General features: G+C 39.5%; 1 protein-coding gene across 5 annotated transcripts in view; it reads right to left on the reverse strand.

Moving 5' to 3' along the window:
• LOC114149808 (stonustoxin subunit alpha-like) overlaps positions 1–24,813 on the reverse strand; it is a 63,948-nt gene that overhangs the window by 4,384 nt on the left and 34,751 nt on the right. Inside the window, exons 2-3 of one of the 5 annotated variants that reach the window (XR_003596588.1) lie at positions 20,823–20,857; positions 9,222–9,230 (exon numbers count right to left, since the gene is read on the reverse strand). The exons of 2 other annotated variants lie outside the window; for them this stretch is intronic. Coding sequence is in view for 2 of the 3 variants with exons in the window: in XM_028025920.1 (XP_027881721.1) it covers positions 20,132–20,661; positions 20,811–20,857 (577 nt within the window). In the remaining variant the exon portion in view is untranslated. Of the gene's footprint in view, positions 1–9,221; positions 9,231–20,022; positions 20,662–20,810; positions 20,858–24,813 lie in introns of those variants that run through there. 2 more of the 5 variants (XM_028025920.1, XM_028025919.1) reach the window with 2 other exon arrangements.

The raw sequence follows: 24,813 nt of genomic DNA on the forward strand, positions 1-24,813 counted from the left end.
TCTGAAGTGTGAGGTGAACACCACAGCTAAGAGTTCCTGTCTGGTGGTGCAGTAGTTCTTCTTGGTAGCCGACAGATATCTGCTGCCATATGCCAGGACTCTCTCCTCCCCCTCCTGTATTTGAGAGAGAGCAGCACCAATACCACAGTCACTGGCATCACCATCAAGGAGCAACTCACCGCTATCCAGAGGGTAGCCGAGGACAGGCACTGATGTTAGGCGTCGTCTGAGTTCTTCAAAAGCCTCCTGGCATTGAGTTGTCCAGTAAAACGTGCATACTTTTTGGTGAGCTCGTGGAGTGGCTTGGCAATGGTGGCAAAATTTTCCACATAACTGCGATAATATGAAACCAGCCCCATAAACTGCCGCACCTCCCCCACGTTTTGAGGCATGGGCCACTCCTGTATCTGCTGAATCTTCTGGGGGTCTGTGGCAACAAATTCAGCCGAAACTTTGTGGCCTAGAAAAATTACTTGATCCCAAAACAGGCAGCATTTGGAGGGTTTGAGCTTGAGCTTAGCTGCACGCAGCCTGGTGAACACATGCTCCAGTCATTCCAACATCTGACCAGTGTTTTGTCCTAGAACTATAATGTCATCGAGATAGACCAAACAGGTCTCCCATTGCAACCCTGTCAGGACACGGTCCATGAGCCTTTGGAAAGTGGCTGGAGCATTACACAGTCCAAAAGGCATCACGTTCCATTCAAAAAGCCCTTTACGTGTGCAGAATGCAGCGGTTCTTCTTGCCTGAGGTGTCATTTCCACTTGCCAGTATCCAGATGTTAGGTTGAGTGTGATGAAGAACTTCACAGTGGAGAGGGTGTCCAGAGACTCTTGAATCAGAGGCAGTGGGTACGCATTCTTAATTGTTTGTTCTTACTTGAGATGGATTGCTGTCGATGTTTCTCGGATGGCTCCCACTGGGACAGGTCGCAGCCCTCATGCACCATTGGTAACCTGGCCCCCTGAGATGTCAAGTTGTGTGTGGTGGGCTGCATCAATTGTGTGACCGCACGGGCAGCCATCCTTGTCGCTTCATATCTTTGGGCTATTCCATTATCCAATGCAAGGGTGCACGGTCGCTCCTAACAGTTTTTGGATCAGATCAGGGTCTGCTAGAGCATTAAAGAAAATCTCCACACTGATGTGATCTTGCTCCCTCTCTGTACAGTTGGCATAAACAACAGAGACCTTTTCATAGATGCCATCTCTTAGTACATGTAGAGCTTCTCCAGTTTTCTTGACTCTTTGCTTCAGTTTGATGCCAATAGCTGCAGCATGTTCCGAACAAGGTCCGTAAGCAGCTTCGACCTCCTCAACAATCTGCCGATAGCTCCAATCAGCTGATCTGGGATTCTTATGGACAATGGCTCCAGCCGGACCAGTGAGGCAGAACCTTAACTGGACAGCTTCCGTCTTTTCAGTCCAGTGATTAGCCTTAGCACAGCATTCAAACTGGTAAAAGAAGCCTTTCCATGAACCTGTTCCATCAAAATGGCCTGGCCGCAGTATTGGAATCTTCTCATTACATGTTTGACACTCACTGCTGCCTATGTCATTCAATCCATGCACAAGATTAAAGGAACCGGAGTGCTGATCACAGACTGTATTTTGCAGCTGGGGTGAAATACAAAATCTGTGGTTGTTCTCTACTCTGCCAAATGGTGCTACAACATGATGTATGGAGCCTCCGCGCATGTGAGGGAAATCCAGTCGTGCAGGTGGACAAATTTGTAGTGTGTGGCCAAACCCCTCTGACTGATGAATAAGTGGTACCGTGTTGGTCAGAGATGAAGCTACACAGCGTTCCCAGTTCGGTGCAGTAAGCGGGGAAAGAGGAAATCTGTCAACAGCACGTACACCTCGGCTATCAGCCTTATTATCCATATAACATGTCGTCACATGAGGCGTGGATGCTACGTTTCCAGCGCCACCATGACTTGGATAGAAATGGGCTAAAGTCTCACCGCAGTTTGTTAAAGGGGTTGTAATGTTCTGATGGCGGCGGGGTAAGCGGCCATGGTAGAGCGTAATCAGCAGCTTCGCTCGCGGCTGGAATTAATTCCATACTCGTCACCCGCTGATCATCACCACGCTACTCCATTTCATCACACAAACCCGCATTGTCCTGTCGGGTCTCTTCTATATCCATCAGGAAGGGGTTTAAGCTTACTCTTTGGCTCCTTCCCTCCAAGTGCGTTGATACTTCGGCAGCAGCATTGGCGCCAGTCACAGCCATCTTGGGAACTCCCACAAAGTTCTTTCAGCTTGCTTCATCCATTTCTTGCCATTCCCCACCCCGTTTCTTTTGCTTTCTTTTTTTTCTAGCAGAGTGATCCCGGAGCGAGCCCCCAGTGTTACCTAAGTAAGTCCAGAACAGGCTGGTGTCTACTTTGGCTTGTTTGCTGGTAACAAGCTCATAGGTCCTGCTCTGCTGGCAGCAAAACAAGGAAGAGGCAGATGAAAGCTTGTAGAACTTTCTTCCTCTTGGCAAGGTGAGCAACAACAACTACTCCACAGCTCGAGTCTCTCAAGCTAACACACTCCACTCTTCTCTTCCTGCTCCTATCCATTGCTCTCCACCGCCCCCCCTAGGGAAAGGCAGGGCCTGTAACACAGAGATATTCAGTGGCGTACACTGGACTGTTTGATATCAGACAGAATGGATTTGGAGAGGAACACCGCATACCCATCATAACCTAAAGAACCAGACATCAGTCTCTTCATCCCTCAATCATTTCCTGAGACCGAAAAATAATATAAATGGCAATTTAAAGAACAAATCATACAAATAGATTAATAGATTAATAAATAAATTAATAAATATTGTGAAGTGAAACCGTTTATTAGGATTGTGTAGGAAAAATCATTGATATTTCTTATAAATATAGTGTTTTGTGGTCAATATTATTTCACCATTGTATTAATGTGGGTGACCAGATTGGATAAGACTTCCTATCAAGCTATAAGAATGAAAGAAAACATGCAGCCCATAGGCGGTTCTAGACACAGGCTAACAGAAGTGGCTCTTTGGCTCACTTATATATTAAATGATGAAATATTGCCCTGTCTTTTGTTTCATTCTTTTTTAATTGCACTGTAGGCAGCAATTTATTCACATATATGTACTTTTATTATATTGATACTTTAATTAAAGATGAGTTGTACAAGTTTATGTCATAGTGGGGGGTGGTGTGGGGAGTCGCCGAAGCAGTGGCGCCGGATTCATTTTTGAGGTGGGGGAGCTATGGGTGTTTCGTCACCTCTGTTACGCACTTTGAATGTCAGGCGCGCACACTTGTTCAATTGATATGATGGCACGTGTCAATAAATTCAGTGGGTTTGTCCCAAAGTAAACAGTAAACATCCCTTAACTGGAGGACAATGTTTTTGGGTCTACCATGCGCTGCAGTCATAGTGATCTGGTGGAAAATAAGTTGTCGGTGGGGAACATGCAGAAGGCAGCTTTACACAGAGCATTTAGATGGCGGAATGGACTTTATTTCATTTTCCGAAAAGGAGTCTGGAAAAATGTAAAAGGGGATAAATACCTGCAACCGACCTAAGAACAGCTGAATACAGAGATCGACGGTATTAAAACACTGTGTTTGTATGAAGGTTTTGTCATCATTACATCATTGGTATGAATGCACCAGCACCCGGTGAAACAGTTGTCCAACCGGGTGACCCGTCAGCTCTTCAGTTCACCAAACCACACACACACACAAAAAGCTCATAAACCAGCAAACCGCCAGAACTGTGCACACAGTAAAAAGCTCTGGCAGGATCCAAACGACCGCTCTTAGAACTACGGGAGGATTCAAACTCCACTCATTCATTTTTAGCTTACAGAAAAAGAGCCAAGTTGCCAAATTTACAAAAGTAAACTGATCAATAACATTTAGGCTTTGGCGTATTCACCCCCACAGACTCACACAGACTCGCTACCTACAAGATGTTTTGACACAATATAACTTTTTTATTACTCCTAAATGTTGTTAATAGTAACAACATTTTTATTAGATAATAAAAAATAAAAAAAAATTCTTTTCTGTTTTAATTAAATCAATCAATGAATCAATCAAATTTTATTTGTATAGCACATTTCAGCCGCAAGGCATTTCAAAGTGCTTTACATCATTACAAACACAGAAACACAAAGCAATATAGAATCAATAATCAAAACACAGCATTAAGTCAGGTTCCATCAATAAATTTGTAATTGATTACATTTCAAATACAATCCTAAACAGGTGGGTTTTTAGTTGAGATTTAAAAGAAGTCAGTGTTTCAGCTGTTTTACAGTTTTCTGGAAGTTTGTTCCAAATTGATATTTATGGCTACTGATGGCTGATTGGCTTTTGGAAGAGCAAAGAAGAAAAAAAGAATAATGCTATTATTTTTCAACCTGAGCAAAAATGATCTGCTCTACGCAAAGTGTGGGGGAGCATTTGGTCCGGACCCGTAAACGGACATGGCCTGATGTTCTTTTTATTTTTTGTCACCCCAATGCCATTAGAAAGAAAACATTGTCACAGTGCTATATATGGTGACAAATACAGAAATCTCATTTAATTTTTAGGCAGAATTGATCAAAGTTCAAGCCTTTTTTCAGATGTGAGGCCGGTTCACGATCCCAACCCGACCCAAAGCTGCCGCATGTGTGTAAACCTTTGGGTGACTGTTATGATCTGGAGCCTTAAATTTGGTCCAGATCTCAGTGCTGTAGGTTTAGTCTGTACCTCTGTCTGTATATAAACACAGACTCATGTCAGTCACGGATTGCCCGAGTGATTTGCCCGCCTGTGTAAATGTCTGGTGGGACCAGCCGACGGGCAGGCCAGGGTTGTAAAGTGTGGGGCCAATGGCCCTCTGGTCCCCATTGTTCCGGCGCCTATGCGCCGATAACATGTTTGCATACACCTCAGAAAGTATGTAGATGAGCCCCTGATTTCACATATGAACATAGAAATGCTGGGAAATGAGCTGAGCTCACAACAAACACATTTGAAATAAAAACTTTTTAGACTGAACAGTTCGTACAGTTACAGCAGTTAGAAACATCTCACCTCTCTGATGGTGGAGATCCAGGAGATTTAAAGTCAATGTGTTTATCATTTGACCTGTTGCTCTTCATGGACACACAGCTGGACTCTGGTTCTGGTTTGAGTCTCTGATGGATCCTGATAGAAAAACTCATGTTAAGAATCTTCTGTGGAGTAGATTATTTTTTAATCTACTCCACAAACAGATCATCAACCAGATGTTTTAAATTATTCCCATCAGAACCGGTCCAATCCTCCAACATGTTCCTGATCATTGATCCTCCTGAATAATGTCCAGCCTTGTTTAAAGAGCAGAAAGATCTGATTCTGAAACAAACATGTTGATTTGAAATGACTGAGAGGAGAATCTGATGGAGCTTCATTCAGAACCAGATGGTCAATTATAAACCATCTGGTTCTGGATGAGATCCACATGAGATAATCCACCATGTTGGATAATGTTTGAAGCTCAGAGTTGAACCTGAAATCATGAAATTAATTTAAAACTTTTTTTCTTTCAGTATTAATCTGTCAGATTTAAAGAACAATCCAAATATCAACCTAGAAAAGAAATTCACTTCTGCCTTCATGTTTGTGTGTTAATATTAATCTTAAACTAAATAAATGAGTCTGTTTCATCTGGAAGAAAATAGTTTGATGGAGAAAAGGATAAAACACATTTAAATATTTGTGCTTCAAGTCTCATGTCAGTATAATACTTAATATATCTATGTCCTTATTTGTTTATTCTTTACATATATTTTAGAGGTTATAGCAGAAATGTATGTTAATTCTGGTTAAATATTTTGTTTCCTGTAATTCACTAGCAGTATTATTTTACTTATGGTCTCAATATCTGGCCAGTAGGGGGAGTATCACTATAAGAATGATGATTAAATTGATCTCAGTAAAACATCAGATCAGATATTGATATTTCTGTTTACTAGATGGACCCGGATATGCACTGGGTAAAGAATGTGGATCTAAACAGACCTGTTTTATTCACTGATGTTCTTCTATCAGTGAGAATGCATTATTAAGATCCTGTTGATGATTTTTGGTCTTTACTTCTGCAAACTTTAACTATTTTTTTCAATGTATCTATCAAAATGTTCGGCTCCTTCTGCAGAACTGTGCTATATCTTTTGCTAAATTTTACTACTGTACTTTTTGAAATATTTTAGCTTTTATGCAAAGTTTAGCCCCATAAAATCTTCAAAAGTCCACAAAATTCAAGAAAAATTTTCGTTTTCTGTCTTCAAATGATTTGGATTTTGATATTTTTTAAGATTTTTCAATGATTGCGATTTAAGCTTTATGCTGATTTTTGAATGTTTTCAGGTTTACAATGCAATCCTATGATGGAATTATTTAACTGTTGTCAGATACACACACACATACACAGATATACATACAAAGCCCTGTCACAATAAACAATAAATCAATTAATCGAATGATAAATGAAAATGATCAACCTCATTTTAATTCATCACCTTTATCGTTTCTTCCTGCCTTTTCCTCTTTCTATTGATGACTCTGGATGAAAAAAGGCTCAACTCCTGTGCTTTTCACTGACTCCCTTCCTCATTTCCTTAGTGTAAGGGAGGAGTGAACTACTGCATCAGGTAGTCGGATATGTCCATCTACTCTATCTAAATCTAATAACTGAACTTCCTGAGGGTTCTCAGGAGGAACAGCATCAAGGAGAAGCTGCTGGTGTCCTTCTACAAGTGCTCCATAGAGAGCATACTGACCTACTGTATCTGCATATGGTATAACAGCAGCACTACGGCTCAAAGGAAAGCTCCCCAAAGGGTTGTGAATACAGCCCAAAAAATCATTGGCTGCCCTCTCCCCTCACTGGAGGACCTGCACAGCGACCGCTGTCTAAGAAAAGCACAACACATCACAAAGGACACTTCTCACCCCGGACCTTCTCTGTTCACACTGCTGCCTTCAGGCAGAAGATACAGAGCAACCAGAACCAGAACCAACCGTCTCAGAGACAGTTTCTACCCGATAGCAATAACAAAACTAAATGCAATCAAAAACAACCATTAATCATCATAATGATGTATGTGAGAATGTGGCTATTCTTACTTTTTTTTTTTGCCAGTTGTTTGTTGATTCTTGCGTTGTGAATTGTGAGACAGTTATTGTTTGTTTTTGGGCATATGCACCGACTGATGGCACCCTTTGAATTTCGTTGTCCTTGTGACAATGACAATAAAGATTTATCTTATCTATCTTATCTTATAATTATCAAGGACAATATAGTATACATACTTCATAATCTGTGCTCTTGGTTGAATGTAGTTTTTATTTCCACTTTGGTTTTATGTTGTGTTTAATTTTTATTCAAGAGCATTTTTTTTTGTTAACGCAGACTGAGAGTCCATTTTATTTTTGGTTGTTTTGTTCATTTTGTTTACCAGTTCCAGTATTAAGTGTTGTTTTGAAAATAAAGTAATAAAGTAATATTAATTATTTTTGGCAGGATGCCTCATTATGTCATTATCATTACATAGCAGATTAAAATGGTCTTCAAATAATATTATCATTTCTCGCAATATTTTTAAGACAATTAATCACATACATACACACACACACACACCCCTACATACATACCTACTTACATACATACACCCCCCCCCCCCCCACCACACACACACACAACGGTGTAACTTTATCATGCAAGTTGGTGGGGACAAGGAGGAGTGGGAGGCGCTAATGCACCCACAGTTACTGGAAAATCTTTTCCTTTTCTGTGCCAAGAATAAAGCCAAAACGTCCATGTGAATGCCATACAATCTGTATCAATAAATTAGGACATAATTCCTGATGTGGCTTGTCAGATTAATAATACCTTTCAAAAATAACTTTTTAGCAGACATTAAACATACTACAAAAAACTTGTAATTTCTCCTGGTGATAGAATTACTAACAAAGGAACTTTTCAGCTAGCTTTTCAAGCTAAACGCTTGCATACAGTCAGGGCCAGCCCAATGCATAAGCAAACTAAGCAGCTGCTTAGGGCCCCAACACCACTAAGGGGTCTCCTCAGTGGAACTGATATATTTATATATATTTTTTAGTAATAATTTCTGTCATCATAACATCAAAAACACACAATTTCACTTTGAAGTGATTTGTTTTTTACAGTAATATATATTTGATAATGTATGTAGAAATCATTATTTTATTGATAAAAAGAAAACAAATATATTGCTCTTGGGGCCCAATGGTGGCCACAGTAAGTACCACATGCTTCGCCGGTAACATGAGCTGCCGTGCAGTGAGCATCCAAACGTCCAAAGCTTTGGTCAGAAGTTAAGTTAGCAAAACAATGTCTCAAAAATGACTTATCCTTCAGGGAGAGAGAAAAAAAAGAAGAATAGAAAAAATCCAAGATAAAAGTTTGTCTTAATGTACCTTGGTAATGTAAATTTAATGTAAAAGATTTGTAAAGCTGCTAATAGAAAATTAGCTTGAACGGTCCAGTTCAACAGCCAAACATTTATGCTAGGCTCTTTGTGTTTGTGTGAAAGTGAGTTAAACTTTAAATGAGTTGTTTCTCATGGTTGGCTCAGTTTCCTAGTGAAGTTAAAAGAATAGTGAGAAGCTTATGTGTGTGTGCATGTATGTATGTGGATATTGGACAATTGGACATTTTTTAATCTTTTTTTGCACTTTAACTTGACTGCCAGGTCAAATTGACCCAAACACTATTTATGTAAAAAGTAGACGCAGCCGGGGTTGCAAATGTGTAAAATGAATACATTTTCAGTTAATATTACCTATTATGCACCTATTAAGACAAATAGAAACAATTTCATGCAAGAAAATACTTCCAACTATTAAAAAAAACAAACAAAACTTTAAAACGGGTCAATTTGACCTGCAACATAACAGGAGGGTTAAGTTGATGCCAAACAGAAGAAAATGCAATTAAGTGTTTGTGGCTAAATGGTTATAGAAATATAATAGTTTATGCAAATTTGTCCTGATTGTAAAGTGAATTTATTCAGCTTATTTTTTTTCCCTGTTATTCATCAGCAGTAATTGCTTATGTATGGTGTCAATAACTGGCCAGTAGGGGGCAGTGTCACTACCTGAATGATGATTAAATGGATCTCAGGGAAACATCAGATCAAATATTGAGATTACTCTAAACTACATGGACCTGGGGAAGCTCTGGGTAAAGATTGTAGATCTAAATGGACCTGATTATCACAAAGAAATTATTTCACTAATTTTTGCAGTACCAATTATACATTTGGACTTCACTGTCTCCATGGTACCATGTTATCTTGGAGACATCAATGTCATTGATGTAATACATATAAAAATAAAATAACCTGAAATTCTGTGTAATATCATGATAATGTTATTGTCACATGGCCACAATGACAGATAAATATTGAACAGTTACAGCAGTTAGAAACAGCTCACCTCTCTGATGGTGGAGATCCAGGAGATTTAAAGTCAATGCGTTTATCACTTGACCTGTCACTCTTCAAGGACACACAACTGGGTTCTGGTTCTGGTTCTGGTTTGAGTCTCTGATGGATCCTGACAGAAACATGATGATTAAAACTTAATCTGTTCAGTCTGGATGAAGCAGCAAAGAGGAGCAGCAGCAGCTTCATCATCACGTCTGTTCTGGCCTGATATAGTGAACGCTGTGTGAAAAGGGCTGTGGACAGTTAGAGATGGTGACCTCACCTCTGACCTTTGCTCTGGCTCTCATCTTCCCCACACAGAGTGGTTTTAGAGGGAGGGACTCCCCCTCTCTGTCCTCACACTGATCCATGCTGCTGAATTCACATCAGCTCACACACACTTTCTACCTTCACCTGCAGAGGAAACACACATCATTCATCTGCACATCAACTCTGATCATCCTTTACATCATTAGAGCTGGAAAAAGATCAGCTGCTCCTCCTCTGATTGGCTCTTCTTCTCTGCTTCATATCAGTGTCAGGTGAATGCAGTCAGACAGCAGAGAGGCAGAGGAAGCTGCCATCAGCTGCTGCACTTCTACTATCAGTCCACTAGATGGAGACATGGAGCAACATTTACATTCACTGATTCAACCTGAACAGGAAGTATTTTAGTTAGTTAATTATAAACTCTATAAGTGTATTATATGTTTCATCATAAATTAACTACTTAATAATCCGGCTGAATCTAAGACTAAATATTAAAAATAATTTTTCATTTTAAATGTAAGCAACATGAAATTGTTGTTTCTAACTTTAATGGTGGAGACCAGAGTTTGACACCATGAAATAAAATGATGAAGCAGTTTGTCCAGAGAAGAAAGAAACATCAGCTGTTTGTCGTATTTGATTTTAGTTCATCAATAATTTATTAATCTTGTAAATTAACCTTCAAACAGCAGAGAGATGAAACTTTGAGCTGAAATCAGAAGTTAACGTCAGAGAGCAAAAACAAAAGTTGGAAGTTTGTTCCACCACAGAAATGCACAGTACCGGCCACAAAGTCAAGAAATTCTGCTTGTAAATTTATATTATTATCTTTAATTCTTACCTGTGAAAGGTAAAGGAGGTGGGTCCACTTTGTACTATAAAACGGTTGAAACTAGTCCATGCAGCACTTTCTCTCCACTGCCACTTTCAAGATGGCGGTGACGTAAGTAGGACTCAGCGTATTTACGTATTAATGCCTATTGTCCAATCAGCGATTTCTCAGGTCTCACACTGGGACAAACCTCTTCCATTTTGTTAATGTTGTAGCGTTTTTGTAATTTGTAATTGTGCTATGTTAATGTTGTTTCAGGGCTCTGAGTTAAAACTGATAAAGTGTCAAAATGATCCGATTGCTATCCGCTGTTCTGAACTGCTTTGAATTTGTGTTGTGTCATCATTAATGACCAGCAGCCTGATGTTTCTATTGTCTCTTGGTTTGTTTTGCTTCATGTCCGATTGATGAATTTCAGAATGACAATGTCTGTGTTGGTGAAACTTGTAAGCTCCGCTGTTGCAGGCATGTCTGTTTTAAAGTTATATTATCATGAGCTTTATTATTTGTGTATAAAGGACCCGGTCATTAGCCCCGCCCCCCGGCCCAACTCTGACTTGTTCCACTTGTGGACAGCTCACCTGGTTTGTAGTTTTTTCTTTCAGAGCAGAAGAACCAGGAAGCAGAAGATCTGCAGTGAAATCAGACTACAAGTGGCTTATGTGATCTGAAAAAAACTAATATTCTGACTGAATCAAACACTTTTTAAAATTTATTTTGAAAGGAAGCAGCAGGAAACTATTGTATATGAATTTAATGGTGGAGAGCTCTCTTACAAAAGTCTGATTCAGATCCAGGATGAGACATAAACCCAAGCTTGACACATTAGTTCGTTCTAGTTTTATCCGTTTCACAAAATCCAAACCAAACTAAGGAGTTGTGACTATGTTGAGCCAGGCCTAAATAAATCAGATGAATATGTGTTAATAAATGTCTTAAAGAAACCATGAGTTCGGTCACAGACTCACTGATGCTACGCTAGATAAATGACATTCGCCAAACCGCACATCGAACAAATAACATCTTTTGATGGAAGATTATAAGGAATTGAAGAACATCATACTCAAGGCAATAAAACAACTGCTAAAATAGTAAACAACAGTCGATTGATTGAATGCATAATTTGCTCAGAATTTAAATTTTCATACAATTTCTAACTAAAAACCATCATAATCATGCCAACCATTTGCTCAAATAAACAACTTTAAATTTATAAATCAGTAGTGGAAGTCAATATTATAATGTGCGGACCTGATAGTGTTTATTTTTTTCTCTTTTTCTCAGTGAAGCAGATGCTTTTATTCTCCTATTACTTTCCTCATCTGCTCTGCGTTCTGCTCTGTGTATTGTACTATCACTTTTGGATCATCTCTCTGCATGTCTTCCTAACTGTAAACTATGGATCTGGGTTTGATGAGGAGAATGAGCAAAGGAGAGCCTTCCTGCCCCACCAGGACATTTACATCTGGATACATGATGAATTCCTGGGGGAAGAGGAAGACCCTGCATCTGTCCATATTGTTGGTTGAGGATTTTTAAGATGTATATATACACTGCTCAAAAAAATAAAGGGAACACTTAAACAACACAATATAACTCCAAGTAAATCAAACTTCTGTGAAATCAAACTGTCCACTTAGGAAGCAACACTGATTGACAATCAATTTCACCTGCTGTTGTGCAAATGGAATAGACAACAGGTGGAAATTATTGGCAATTAGCAAGACACACTCAATAAAGGAGTGGTTCTGCAGTTGGGACCACAGACCACTTCTCAGTACCTATGCTGTCTGGCTGATGTTTTGGTCAGTTTTGAATGTTGGTGGTGCTTTCACACTCGTGGTAGCATGAGACGGACTCCACAACCCACACAAGTGGCTCAGGTAGTGCAGCTCATCCAGGATGGCACATCAATGCGAGCTGTGGCAAGAAGGTTTGCTGTGTCTGTCAGCGTAGTGTCCAGAGGCTGGAGGCGCTACCAGGAGACAGGCCAGTACACCAGGAGACGTGAAGGAGGCCGTAGGAGGGCAACAACCCAGCAGCAGGACCGCTACCTCTGCCTTTGTGCAAGAAGGAACAGGAGGAGCTGCAAAATTACGTCCAGCAGGCCACAAATGTGCATGTGTCTGCACAAACGGTTAGAAACCGACTCCATGAGGATGGTATGAGGGCCCGACGTCCACAGATGGGGGTTGTGCTCACAGCCCAACACCGTGCAGGACGCTTGGCATTTGCCAGAGAACACCAGGATTGGCAAATTCGCCACTGGTGCCTTGTGCTCTTCACAGATGAAAGCAGGTTCACACTGAGCACATGTGACAGACGTGACAGAGTCTGGAGATGCCGTGGAGAGCGGTCTGCTGCCTGCAACATCCTTCAGCATGACCGGTTTGGCAGTGGGTCAGTAATGGTGTGGGGTGGCATTTCTTTGGAGGGCCGCACAGCCCTCCATGTGCTCACCAGAGGTAGCCTGACTGCCATTAGGTACCGAGATGAGATCCTCAGACCCCTTGTGAGACCATATGCTGGTGCGGTTGGCCCTGGGTTCCTCCTAATGCAGGACAATGCTAGACCTCATGTGGCTGGAGTGTGTCAGCAGTTCCTGCAAGATGAAGGCATTGAAGCTATGGACTGGCCAGCCCGTTCCCCAGACCTGAATCCGATTGAGCACATCTGGGACATCATGTCTCGTTCCATCCACCAACGTCACGTTGCACCACAGACTGTCCAGGAGTTGGCGGATGCTTTAGTCCAGGTCTGGGAGGAGATCCCTCAGGAGACCATCCGCCACCTCATCAGGAGCATGCCGAGGCGTTGTAGGGAGGTCATACAGGCACGTGGAGGCCACACACAATACTGAGCCTCATTTTGACTTGTTTTAAGGACATTACATCAAAGTTGGATCAGCATGTAGTGTTATTTCACTTTAATTTTGTGTGTGGCTCCAAATCCAGGCCTCCATTGGTTAATAAATTTGATTTCCATTGATGATTTTTGTGTGATTTTGTTGTCAGCAAATTCAACTTTGTACAGAACAAAGTATTCAATGAGAATATTTCTTTCATTCAGATCTAGGATGTGTTATTTGAGTGTTCCCTTTATTTTTGTTGAGCAGTGTATATATAACTCAACTTTTGATAACAGGATTTCTGCTTTTTGGACTTGGCGGTTATCTGGTATATCATGATTTTAGAAAACTTTGGCAGCTGTTCTGCCCATTGAGATGCTGCCTGTCTCATACAAGGAAATGCCTTGCTGTAAACACTCAGACTCAGATATTGTGTGAGCAGAACCACAAACAAGAAGAGATTCTTGCTGAGAGAAACAGTTCAGTTGCAGTTCCTGAAACTTAACGGCAGAAGGAACAAACATTGGAGAAGTTGCACTCTGATCATAAGTTTGGCTGATCATGAGTTTGGCTGTCTTGATTTGCCATTGAGGTTTATCAGTGAGAACAATTGTTGTCATGTGAATCTGGCTCCCCACTGAGATGCTGGCGTCGCCGGCTCTCCTCCCTCATTCTCCCACAGATCAGTAACCCAGGCTGTTGCAATGCACCAGGTAGCTGAGTTGCTCACTGGGGCAACTTCATTTCTCCGTCATTTCTCCTTCTCCCAAACCACATGTCCTGTTTTTATATTAACAACATGTTGTTTTTCATACGCAGAGGTTTTTTGCAGCTTCACACTGTGTCCTTAGACAAGGTTAGAACAGCAGTCTTCAGAAACAAACAGTAACATAAATCTTTATAACCTTGAAAATAGTGTTTTCTACCATCATAATGTTAAAAATAATAATAGTACATGACTGAATGCCAGAATGAATTTGCATCATTTTATTTCAGGGAGGGAAAAAAGATCAAGACATGCAGACAAGAAGGTGTAATTACTGACAAACACATTGGATTCTGATGGGTTTGGGCCACCAGGCTGAACTAAGAGCAGCAGGTTACTGGCAGAGGATTAATTACCATGTAACATATGTGCTGTTGGTTTTGTGAAACCAAATCAAGGTTTAATTAAGTCAGGATACCTGATAATTCATGGTTTAATCTTCTATCCTTTTTTTGGGAAACATCACTCAAAGTTTGAATCCAGCAAATAGAAACATAAAATAGTTTGATCAGAGAAAAACCAAAGAAACATCAGCTGTTCATGTTGTTTGGTTGCAGTTCATCAATATTCTAATAATCCTGAAGAATAAAAGGAAGAGATGAAACTTTGACCAGAAATCAGAAGTGGATGTTTTCTAAAAACATCAGAGAGCAAAAACAAACAAGAAAGTTCCTGAGGTCAAAGTTCAAGAAGGAAAATAAAGAAAACTTACAGTTTGTTCAAATGATCCAAAGAGTTGATGAAGAAAATATGAACAACAAAATGAATCTAAACTGAAAGTAAATGTGAGGGATGTGGTGGGACTGATGACATCACAACTCACATGATTTTTAGTTTCTTCTTTCAGAGCAGCAGAAAGTCTGCAGTGAAATTAGAGGCAGGTTGATAAAACCTTCATGAGGAAGGAGAGAAGTTCTGATGAAAATGTTTCATGATGGAATCATGAGGAGAAAAGAGTCCAGAGAAAAGAACAGCTGATTCCTGCTGCAGTAACTGGTCTGACTAGAAATACAAACAGGAAATAATCAGAAAGATCTAAATAAATAATCAGTAGTTCCTGATATCACCACAATACTGCAGCTGAAATCACACATTATTATAATATAGATTATTACTAAAGCTCCTATATACTGTCTCCAATATATATTTTTATATAATTATTATCTTTCTTACTTCTGAATCATGAGGCTTTTCACATTCCTGGGTAAAAGTTACTCAAGAAATCAAAATGTACAAATAATATGAATTCTGATTGACTAGAAGTTACCTGTGGAAAACCACAAGGGTCAGAACTGGGTCCTAAACTTTTCTTACTTTACATAAATGATTTATGCAATGAATCTAATATTTGCTGATACATTATTTTGATCTGGTCAGTTTGGAGCAGCAACAGTTTAATGGAAGGAGAATTACAAATATTAATGATGAGACAAAACTAGATTAACACTAAATTATGGAAACATTTGTAATATTTAGTAACAAGAAAGTAAAAAAATGAAAGTGCATACTTTAAAATGTTATGATTTAGTTTCCTGGGGGTCCACATTGAGCAGGGCCTCACATGGAACATGAACACCTTGGAGCTGATAAAAAAGGCCCAGCAAAGACTGAACTTCCTGAGGGTTCTCAGGAGGAACAGCATCAAGGAGAAGCTGCTGGTGTCCTTCTACAAGTGCTCCATAGAGAGCATACTGACCTACTGTATCTGCGTCTGGTATAACAGCAGCACTACGGCTCAAAGGAAAGCTCTCCAAAGGGTTGTGAATACAGCCCAAAAAATCATTGGCTGCCCTCTCCCCTCACTGGAGGACCTGCACAGCGACCGCTGTCTAAGAAAAGCACACATCACAAAGGACACTTCTCACCCCCATTCTCTGTTCACACTGCTGCCTTCAGGCAGAAGATACAGAGCAACCAGAACCAGAACCAACCGTCTCAGAGACAGTTTCTACACCGATTAGTTTTTTGGGGGGGTTTCTTACCAGTTATTTGTTATTTCTTACATTGTGTGTGAATTGTGAGACAGTTATTTTTTGTTTTTAAGCATATGCACTGACTGATGGCACCTTTTAAATTTTGTTGTCCTTGTGACAATGACAATAAAGATTTATCTTATCTTATCTTAAGTGAATTTAAAGGTGCACTATGAGAGTTTAATAAAGAAAATATATACTTTTTTACATATTTGTTAAAACTGTCATTATGTTGTGACAGTATGGTATGAAAGATAATCTGTGAAAAATCATTTTCCCCTGTCTTTTCCCAATCACATTTTATCTGTTTCATAGCAAACTGTCACAACATGGTGACAGCTTTAACAAATATGGAGAAAACATATTTTTGATTAAAGTTATATATTGCACCTTGAATAAAATGCAACTACACAGCATTTTTTTGAGAAGTCTGGAATGTATACGGGCTGCACAGTGGTGCAGTTGGTAGCACTGTTGCCTTGCAGCAAGAAGGTCCTGGGTTCGATTCCCGGCCGGGGTCTTTCTGCATGTAGTTTGCATGTTCCCTGTGCATGCGTGGGTTCTCTCCGGGTACTCCGGCTTCCTCCCACAGTCCAAAAACATGACTGTCAGGTTAATTGGTCTCTCTAAATTCTCCCTAGGTGTGTGTGTGTGTGTGTGAATGGTTGTTTGTCCTGTATGTCTCTGTGTTGCCCTGCGACAGACTGGCGACCTGTCCAGGGTGTACCCCGCCTCTCGCCCGGAACGTAGCTGGAGAGGCACCGGCAACCCTCCCGACCCCATTAGGGACAAGGGTGAACAGAAAATGGATGGATGGATGGAATGTATATTTTGCATGTTGTCTGTGACTGTTGTTCATGGGGAGAGACATTTCAATAATCTAAAATTAATAGAAAAAATTTAAGCAACCTACTTGCAGATTGTTGCATGTAAAATTCATGAGCAGTAAATATTGTGCTAGTATCAGTTTTGGACCAAAGAAAGCAAGGCAGTTACAAGCCTTTAATATTGTGACGCTTTTTATGGGTCAAATAGACTCAAAAAATGGTAACAGCAGCTGCATGGGGGGCCCAATCTAATTTTTTGTCATGGGGCCCAAGATTCCTGGTGACGCCCCTGCAGACAGATCCAAATGACTGATGAACTTGTGTAGATTTCTCTGCAGATGCAACAAGGAGGAATTTGTGAGGCTGTATGTTCAGATCCCAGCAGCTGAAGTTCTGGTATTTTTAGTGAAGTCGTTTGATTTAATTTATTGTAAGTTATTGAGGCCACAGTCAGTGGTTTTTCTCACTGAGGAGAAAAAGTTAGAAGTTCATCTGCTATATGTGTGATGAGATCTGGATTCATGGTTCCCAAACCAGATGCTCAGATCTTCTCATCTGGAACATCTGGGAGAGCTTCTGACTAAAACTACAAACATCAGGTTCAATGAGGATCTGATAGATCTGAGAAGGTGAACGATGATGTATTACATTTTTTATAAGTTGAATTTTATTTAAGGTGTTTAAAAACAAAGTTTTTAATTTTGTTTGACTTTTTCTGACAATTATGACAGTTTTTCCTTAAAAATTGAGCCAGTTTTATTTATAATTGTCTTATATTTTTCTTCACCATTTCATCAAACTGTGTTAAAAATAAATAAACTCCAGTCACTTGAGGAAACTGTATTAGTGATTAATATTTCTGCTCCAGAAATTAGATATTCCATTTTTAGTTCAATACATTTACTTTATAATTGGTCACCAAATGATTTATAGAATAAATGTCGGCCAGTAAACGGGTCAAAATCCTTTAAAAAATAAAAATAGTATTACATCCAGTAACAGTTCATTACTAAAAACACAAATTAAACACCAATTTAATTCACATAAAATTAATCAACTTTGTAACAAACATTTCAAACAGATCCTCATAAAATCAGAAAGTTCAGTAGATTGATTTTATTTTCTGAACTTTTTAAAGTTTTATTTTAAAAACCTAATAAAAACAGAAATGTTCAATCTCCCAAATGTAAGAACAATAATGACAATAGAATAATTCAGTTGAATTGAATTATTTTAAGCAGAACCAAGTATGATAAATAATGTAATCATTCACAAGTTCCCCAAATGTGAGCTTCTTTCAAAACGGAAAAGATTTCAATGAACTTCTAAACCATCATATTACTCCTGGGTAGAGACGCTCCCATCAGGGTTTTTCCTGCCGGTTCTGATCACCATGAGGTCCGATCACTGCCGATCACAGATACCGATCACATGGATTGGCTGTTAATGTTTGGCTTTAGGTAGAAATGCTACTATGTGATCTGGCAAAATGGAGCCATAAAATCACCTCATTTAGACAAAAACATGTCCAATACTTGCAGGCTCACGGCTAATTGTTCTGGTTCTGATGGCTTGTTTCTGACCCAGTAGAGTAATTCAGCAGAACACAGGGAGGAGGCAGAGGAACTCCATTTGTTCTCTCAGATTATCTCATGTTAGGACATAGAGAAAGTTACATTAAAACTTTTTTAAAGTTTCCTCCTCAGTACCGCGTAGCGATGGTCCAACAAAGAATTATTGTGATGATTAATCAGGTTAAAAATTGGCTCATTCTGAAGATTTTTAACCATTTAAACCTTTTTTATACAGTTTTTACATTAAAAGATACAAAAATAGATAATTAAATCACTTATTAGAATATATTTATAAAGTTTTTTCCATCTATTTTTAAACTTTCTAACTTCTTTTCTGCAGTTCCAGGGTGAGTCTTTCTTCATGACTCTTTAAGGAATGAGAAGCTCAGCTCAATGTTTTTATCCAACCTTGTTATTAATCAGTGAAATAAGTTGGAGGAGAGACGTTTGGTTCCTGTTGCAGCTCAGTGTTAATCTGGTTAATCTGAGAGATGAGCTCCAGTCTAACACTGCAGTGAGGATTAAAACCGGCCAGACAAGGTGAGGGACGGAGGAGAGGTCACCATCAGGAAGTTTGAACCTCTGCAACAAACTGCATTTTAATCACAACCAGCTGCTGATTTTACTGGGTTTTGCTTTTTCCAATTAAATCCTTTATTTTCCGGTTTGGGTTGAATCAGGTGTGGCCCACGTTGGCGCTGTGGCGGGTCATATCCATGTTGGTTTATTCACTAAAAACAGGTTTACTTTTGTTATCAGATTTAAATGTAAAATATAGCAGAGATGCAGCGATCAGACCTTTTCTGTCCAACACTGATCTCCAGTTTTCATTCTGCTCTGATCTTCCAGTTCCTGGGATTTTTCCTCCAAAGAGAAAAATGTTCTGCAGGTTCTGAGTTTCAGGTAGAAGTTCTGAATGAAACAGAAAATATGAAGATTTTCTCACTTTAGGCTTCAAAGCATTGACCTCTGACCTTCATGGGATGGGAATGTTTGACTTTAAATCAGGACTTTCTGAAAGGCAAAGTTGATGAAAAAATCTTTTTAATGTAAATATTTAAATTTGACCAGGAAAAGAACAGAATGAGCAGCAAATGAACCAAATGCAGAAAACAATGTTTTTTACTTCTCTAAAACACATGAAGAAAAACTGCAGCAAATTTACAAATGGAAGATTTAATATTCAAATCTGACATGTTTAGAAAAATAGGAGCCGATAGAAACAGAAAATGTTCAGTGATTGAGAAAAACTGATCAACATTTCAATGAAATCTGATGAATGAAAGGAAAAAATAAGAGAAACAACATCTTGATATTCAGTGTGAAGCTTTGACTGGAAACAAACAGAAAAACATGAGGATCCTGGAATATTCCTGGAATAATCCTGGAATAATCCCAGCTTCCATCTTTTTAGGACTGGAAGAATAAAAAGTTTCCAAGGATTCAATCAAATTGTTTCATCAAGAAACAGATTGTAGAGACTGAACTATCTGTTCAACAGTGAGAGAGTTTCTCTGACAGGAGGAAAATCTTTAGACTCTTTAGACTCAAATCAGCACAGAAACACTGAGGAACCGGACCTGAGCCACGAGAACCCAAAACCAGGAACCAGAGGTTCAGTGAATGTGGTGTTGAAGGAGTGGAGGAGGATCAGTGAGTCAGAGGAAACTCTGTAGAAGGACAGAATGCCAGCAGGACAGTCCACATACACTGCTACTCTGTTAGAAACAGAGGAGGAAGAGAGACGAGTTTCTATGTCATTGTGCCAGACAGAGTAACCAACATCAGAGCAGCTCAGACTCCAGGAATGATCATTCCATCCAAACCAACAGTCTCTACTGTTTCCTTTCCTCCTGATTCTTCTGTAACTCACTGATATATAAACTTCTCCTCTCCACTCAACCTCCCAGTAACAGCGACCAGTCAAACCAGTTCTACACAGCAGCTGATGATAACAATCAAATCTGTCTGGATGATCAGGATATGACTGAAGCTCCTTCACATATGTCACCTTCCTGATGTCTTCAGACAGTTTGAGTTTTCTGTTCACTGTGTTTGTGTCGATGGTGAGTTGACAGGAATCTGATGGAGAGAACAAACACAATCCAGCTGCAGTTATTGATCATTTATTGACACTTTGATGATGACTCCTGAATGAGTGATGTGACAGTTTGAAGATGGTTGAATGTGAGCTGCTTTGTTGTCATGAATCAGATGAAAAACACACTTACACTTCCTCACACCTGGTGTCAAGAATGGGACTCCAGCAGGCTCCACCCTGAAAGGAGGAGGGGGTCAGACCATCAGTCTCTTTCAGCAGCAAACATGGACATTACATGTCTCTCAGACACACATTGTCCTCCACTGAGACAGGAACAGTCCAACATTTGGATTGCAAACTGCAGTGGATGTAGGAAGGACAGTTGGTGCTGCTGCAGCACAACTCATTTCTCCAAACACAGGAAAAGCTCCAACAGAGAGGAGAAAGGAAATCCCTCAGTAACAACCTGAAGAAACTCACTGAAGCCTAAAAGGACATCAGGAAACTAAGGAAACATTTCTGGAAGCTCAACCTGATTTAATAATCAGCATTAAAATACAATCAATCTAAACTCTGACACAACACCTGGATACCTGTTCCATCCACACTCCCACACACAGATGAAGGAATGAAACACTAAACCCCTGCTGCTGAAAACCTGCTGTGGCCTCACTGTAATATCCAGAAATACAAACATTAAAAAGGAGAAGCTGCATCACATTCAACAAAGAGTTCAACAAGAATCAGAGATTTGATCTCTGAGCTCAGACTCACAAACCAGGGAGAGGCTTCCATCATCACACACCTCTGACAAACACCTCCAACCTTTCAGCACTTCCTCTACCAACCAACACCACCAGGTGGCGCTGCTGCACACATTTACAATGAGACCAAGAAGAAGAAGCAGCATCCTGAATCCAGCAGCTGCAGTAATGGCTTGTGAAAGTGTCCAAGGAGCATCTGGAACCAGAACCAGCAGATCCAACAGTCCAGAGAGTCTTTGTTTGCATCTTTCCTCTCAGATTTCCAAGCTGCTCTGAGAGGGAAATGACATCATCGTTCTACTGATGATGTCACGCTCTGATGTCACTGATCAGGAGCTGCTGGACTTGTACATTTCCAGCATGGAGGACAGAGAAGATCTCAGCTCTGATGAGGAGCTGGCCTGCCTTCAAACTGATTCAGGGTCAAAGAAATATTTCCAGATGAAGTCAGACTAAAATGTTGGATTGTCCTGCTGTTGCAATCAGAGGCCAAGAAGAAGCTTATAAGAAGAAGAATATAATTATTGACCTGAACTGGTTCTAAAGGTCTGGATGGTAAAAACATCCATTGTTTTTATGTCTCATTAGTTTCCAGAAAGAGTTGAAATGTTTCAGAAGCTTTTATCCAGCAGCTCAGTAAAGATCTCTCCTCTTTCCAACCTGATTTAGTCCATGAAGCAGAACATCTCTGCTGCTGCAGCAACAGGAGGAAACTTCTCCAGCTCTCAACTTCTACACTCTGACTGCTTGGAAACAGATCAGGGAGGAACAGCCTTTTCTCCAGGCTGCCTCCTCCTGACTCTAGCGCCACCTACTGGCTGCTCACCAGAGGTGGAGAAAACTCAAACAATGTACTGAAGTAAAAGTACAAATAAACAGACAAAAATGTTCTCTAGTAAAAGAACCACATTAACATTTTTACTTGATTAAGTATTTAAAATATTTAAATTATTAAAAGTAAAAGTACTTGCTGAATGTTTTACCTAATGGTTAATACAATATCATTAAGTGTACCGATCACATTAATTGTACTACATCAGTAATGAGCCATTTAAAGCTGCAGATAAATCATGTTTTATTGTGTTTACTCTCTGTGACAGTTTAGATTTAGATTTGTGATTCTATGCATCAGAATATCAGGATGACCTGCGTCTCTCTAACAGTCCTTAACTACAATCATTTTCAGTAAATTAGAATATTTATAAAATGTATTTCAGTAACTCGGCTCACAAGTTAAACACATCATACAGATTAATTCCCCACAAACTGTTTTAAAGCTTTTATTTATAAATTATCATGATTTGTTGCTTACTGTCATGATCTGTGTTCATTTTGAGTCTCTGTCCTGTCCTCCCTTTGATGATTCCCAGGTGTGTCTCATTCCCCGATTACCTTCTGTGTATTTAGTGTCACTTGTGTCTCTGTTGGGTCCTCGTCTCACCTGGCTTCCTGTTCCCTATAGTCTGTGTGCCCAGTCTCTCGTCTCATCCTTCATGTACCGGTTGCTACCGGCGTCCAGCCCAGGCTCCGCCCGGCCGTGCTGCCCGGCTTTTGGATTTGGTGGACTGAGTAATTTTTGGACATTTTTCATTAAAAACATTTATTTCTTCACATCCTGGGTCTCCCGCCTGCTGCCTTCTACTCACCTCACACCGTTTCCTGACACTTACAGTTAATGAAAACATGACATTTCTGATCAGATTACAGACCAATAAAAAACCTTAATGTAGAAATTTGGGTCTGATGAAAAATATGTTTAATATCTGCTTAAATTGTTTTAAAATCCTACCAACGAGCCTCATGGGAACCAATATTCTAATTTATTGAATATGACTGTAAATGTAAATATGAGATGGAGATTATTCACATTAATTCAGTAACCAGGATGTGGAGGAGTTTAACGTTACTGGGACATTCATGGCAGGAGACGCTGCGCTCCATGCGCCCCGACCGCAGTAATCAATGTTACTGCCAGTTCAGCTGCTTACAACTATTTAATTGTTTTATTTATTGCAGTCGATTTAAACTAGAAGCTGGTAAGATTACATAAAACTTCTCTAACCTAAATCAGTTTAACACCCAAAACTCAGACAGCGTTTAGCAGCTTAACTTTCCTCGATATGTTTTTCAGATTTGATGGTGAATTTTTGAAAGCTAGCAGTTCATGATATCAGGGAGGCAAAGGCAGCACCAGAATCATTGATTACTTTCAAACTAAAGAACAAATCAAAAAGAGCAAAGCGACTTGGATGTAACTTGTAACGCAACGCTTTATAGAAATGTAGTGAAGTAGAAAGTACAGATACTGTAAAATGTAGTGGAGTAAAAGTTCCCACCATTAAATCTACTTACGTACAGAAACATGAAAAATGTCCTTAAGTTCAGTAACAAAGTTCTTGTCCCAACAACCAGGATCAGGTGAAGGACCTCTGCAGTCCCATGATGCTTCCTCTCCCTCTTCTAAACCATCTGATGGGCTGATATCATCCCTCTACTTTATCAATAAAATGTTATTTTTCCATAGGCAGAGGAACCGGGGGACGTATCACCCCCCCAATACTGGTGACAGTCACATTCGTCTCACCTAATAATTTCACCGAAGTTGCGAAGAATTTTGAAATCTTCCACTCGCGTGCTTTTATTTTGAAGGCCCCCCTTTAAGGCTCAGAGGGCTTAAAGGCAACAGGAGTCAGAAACTCCATGTGAAAGAGGTAAACAGCCTGTCAGGAATGTTGCCATGAACATTGTTTGTTTATAATATCTTGCTGTCACTTTACTTTCACATGTATAACGAAATATTTTTGGTTAAACCGTTTTAATTCTGGAATACTCACAGTTCAAAATGTTACTACTAACTTTGTCTAAAAGTTAGTTACTCTAGTCACAATGTTTTACTTCATCACAATGAGGCTGAAACAGCAGCAAAATTAGCCTTTAGCAACGGCTACACAACACCTGATCATACTGACCACTTAACATGTTAATTATAATTATATTATTATATTATATTATATTTATATTATTTATATATTATTATATTATCTTAATGCTGTTATCTATCTATTCTCTCTTTATTCTCTCTGTATCTCTATATATCTTATCTGTTCTCTTATCTTATATTCTCTTATATTATTTCTGTTTCTTCCTTTATTTATATCATCTTCTCTTATGTTTCTTCTTTATCTTTCTGTTCTCTTTCCTCTTTCTCTCCTCTTCTCTTCTCTTCTCTCCTCATTCATTCTCTTCTATTCTCTTCGTCTGTTCTTATCTTCTCTCTCTCCTCTTCTCTTCTCTTCTCTTCTATTTTATATTATCTTATATTATATTATATTTATTATATATTCAGGAGGATGGCGGTGCTAGAATGATGTTGAAGAAAAGCGAAGAAGCTCTGGTGAGTCTTCATTTAGTTTATTGGAATATGTATTA

The sequence above is a fragment of the Xiphophorus couchianus genome, chromosome 8 (assembly GCF_001444195.1).
Source record: "Xiphophorus couchianus chromosome 8, X_couchianus-1.0, whole genome shotgun sequence".
Lineage (NCBI taxonomy): Eukaryota > Metazoa > Chordata > Actinopteri > Cyprinodontiformes > Poeciliidae > Xiphophorus > Xiphophorus couchianus.